This window comes from Dreissena polymorpha, unplaced genomic scaffold, assembly GCF_020536995.1.
Source record: "Dreissena polymorpha isolate Duluth1 unplaced genomic scaffold, UMN_Dpol_1.0 chrUn069, whole genome shotgun sequence".
Classification (NCBI taxonomy): Eukaryota; Metazoa; Mollusca; class Bivalvia; order Myida; family Dreissenidae; genus Dreissena; species Dreissena polymorpha.
The window spans coordinates 90,324-92,537 of record NW_026273383.1 but is presented as its reverse complement, the minus strand read 5'-3'; the positions used below and the strand labels follow the sequence as shown (position 1 = coordinate 92,537).

At 36.0% G+C, this 2,214-nt stretch overlaps 1 protein-coding gene across 1 annotated transcript; it reads right to left on the bottom strand.

The window, feature by feature from the left end:
• Positions 1–734: 734 nt before the first annotated feature.
• Positions 735–1,676, bottom strand: LOC127863962 (FMRFamide receptor-like). Its single transcript, XM_052403636.1, has one exon. It carries the CDS (start codon positions 1,674–1,676, stop codon positions 735–737), a length of 942 nt encoding a protein of 313 aa, XP_052259596.1.
• Between the last annotated feature and the right edge of the window lie 538 nt (positions 1,677–2,214).

Here is a 2,214-nt window from a genome sequence, read left to right as displayed (position 1 = left end):
TGAACGACGCTTAGAGCCCATGACTGAGTCCAGAATTAATCATTTACAAATAGGTGTTCATGAAAAGTGAAACACGACTTATCTATACAATTTACATACAGCCGACTGTATTTCATCTTTAAATCTTAGTGCTTAACATGGTAATACGAACCAGTATGATGCACGCATGGCACTGTACATATTTGTTCGCGTTAGAAAAAACATACACACCTTTCGCTTCTATAGCATATTTGTAAACAAGCGTTCATATCAAGAATCGGCATAATTTCAGGATTCATTTAGTTTCGTATACGATATTGGAATCAAATCGGATCAACCGGATACCAGAATCAATCGTTGTTTAAGAGATACACATATTTGAGTGTACTGTTCAAATCGGTATTTGATCAATATACTATTATAAAATTCGTGCCAACAATGATGAGACAAAAAAACAAGTGTAACACTATGTTTCATTTTCATAATCAATTGTACTGAGCATAACTATATTTACAGAACTGAACCAACATATATTCATACACGTGACATAACATGGTTTGATGTTTATAACACTAGTCTTTTTACAATGTTCAGTGAAGGGTTTACATGCGTTTGGAGAGTCATTACACTAGTCTTGGTCTGTATGCTATGTAACCGTATAGTACATATATCAGTCTTTATTAACGAACACACACACACATACTACGAATTGACATAATTCGTCCAAACGTTATTACATATTTTATATTCAAGTTTTAACATTCGTTTCTTACGTCACATTGGTCTTTGTACTCTTGCATCGGCACAACTTCAAACCCTTGCTGTTTTAACACGACTGAAGTAGACTGCTCAGCCAATTGCTTGTCGTTGTTGTTTGAAGTCAGACACAGCATTTTATCCTTGCATCTTGAGAAAAAGACGTCAATAAAAACACAACGGAATCTGCTGCCGAACGCGAAATACAACACTATGTTAAATGCTAAGGATAGGTAGTATATCGACAGAGTTATTTGTTCCACCGCTTGATCCAAGGAAGAAAACTCATTTCTAGATTGAATACCAATGAGTGGTAAAATCATCAGTCGCAATCTGTTAACATGTGACGGTAAATTCAATATAAAGAAAGAGAGCGTCACAGCAAACAACATTTTCGTTACTGTCGCCATTGGATTCCGGTTTTTTCTCGCGTTGGGCGCTCTTAGATGTCTTCGACGTTTGTAAGATTTCACAAGATCACAAACTATTGCCGTCATTAGCAAGAATAAACACACAAATGGTATGGCTAGTGTTAATGCGGTGTCTGTGTAAACAAGTCCTGAAACGAGGCCTGAATAAACCAAACACGTCGAAGGCGTCATCGCCCAGAACGGAAAATTATACAAACAAACAGCTATTAGTCCTAAAACAGACACAATTATTTTAGCCTTTGTCGGTGTGCATAAGCGATTGACGACGAAAGGTCGGCATATTCGAATGTAATTTTCTGCGGTCACAAACACAACCATCCACACGGAAATGAAGCCACATACGTACGTTAGAAATATGATAATTCGACACGCGCCATGTGTAGATCCCAACTGCAACCGAAATGCTCTTGAAATCCAGATAATTAGAAGAGTTGTCAGAAAGCCGTTGTCAGATAGTCCCCTGACGGCAAGGAAGATGCTACAAGAATTGTTCCGCAGTGATTTGTGCATGAAAATTCCGGTCGATACAGAGTTTCCAATTAGCCCGATGATGCAAACTATTGGTATGATTAAAAGTTGTACATATTTCGTAATAGGCTGTAAGTCTCGTTCGTTGGTCGTATCATTTATATTCGGTATAGCGTAGTTTTCCATCGAGGTTGTCATTGCCGAAAGGTTTGACATGCTGATGTGCGTCATTATGTTTGGGCGTTACGTTTTCTTAAAAATACAAACACAACAGTGCATTTATTCAGGTCAACAATATATGAATTCGTTCATTAAATTATATACTACTAAACGAATGTATATATGCATAATTTAAGCTTGTTAAATACGCCTAAATAAGTAATATACACACTTGCCATAGTTTTAATTCACTCATATTATATTATGTCTTATGTACACGAATTAGACACTACAAATATAAGTAACTGCTCAAAAGGCATATTATTTATACAAAACCATTGAGGCATATACTTTTGAAACGACACAAACCAATATATTTTTAAATTTTCATATTTCAATAATTTATCATAGTATGTCAACA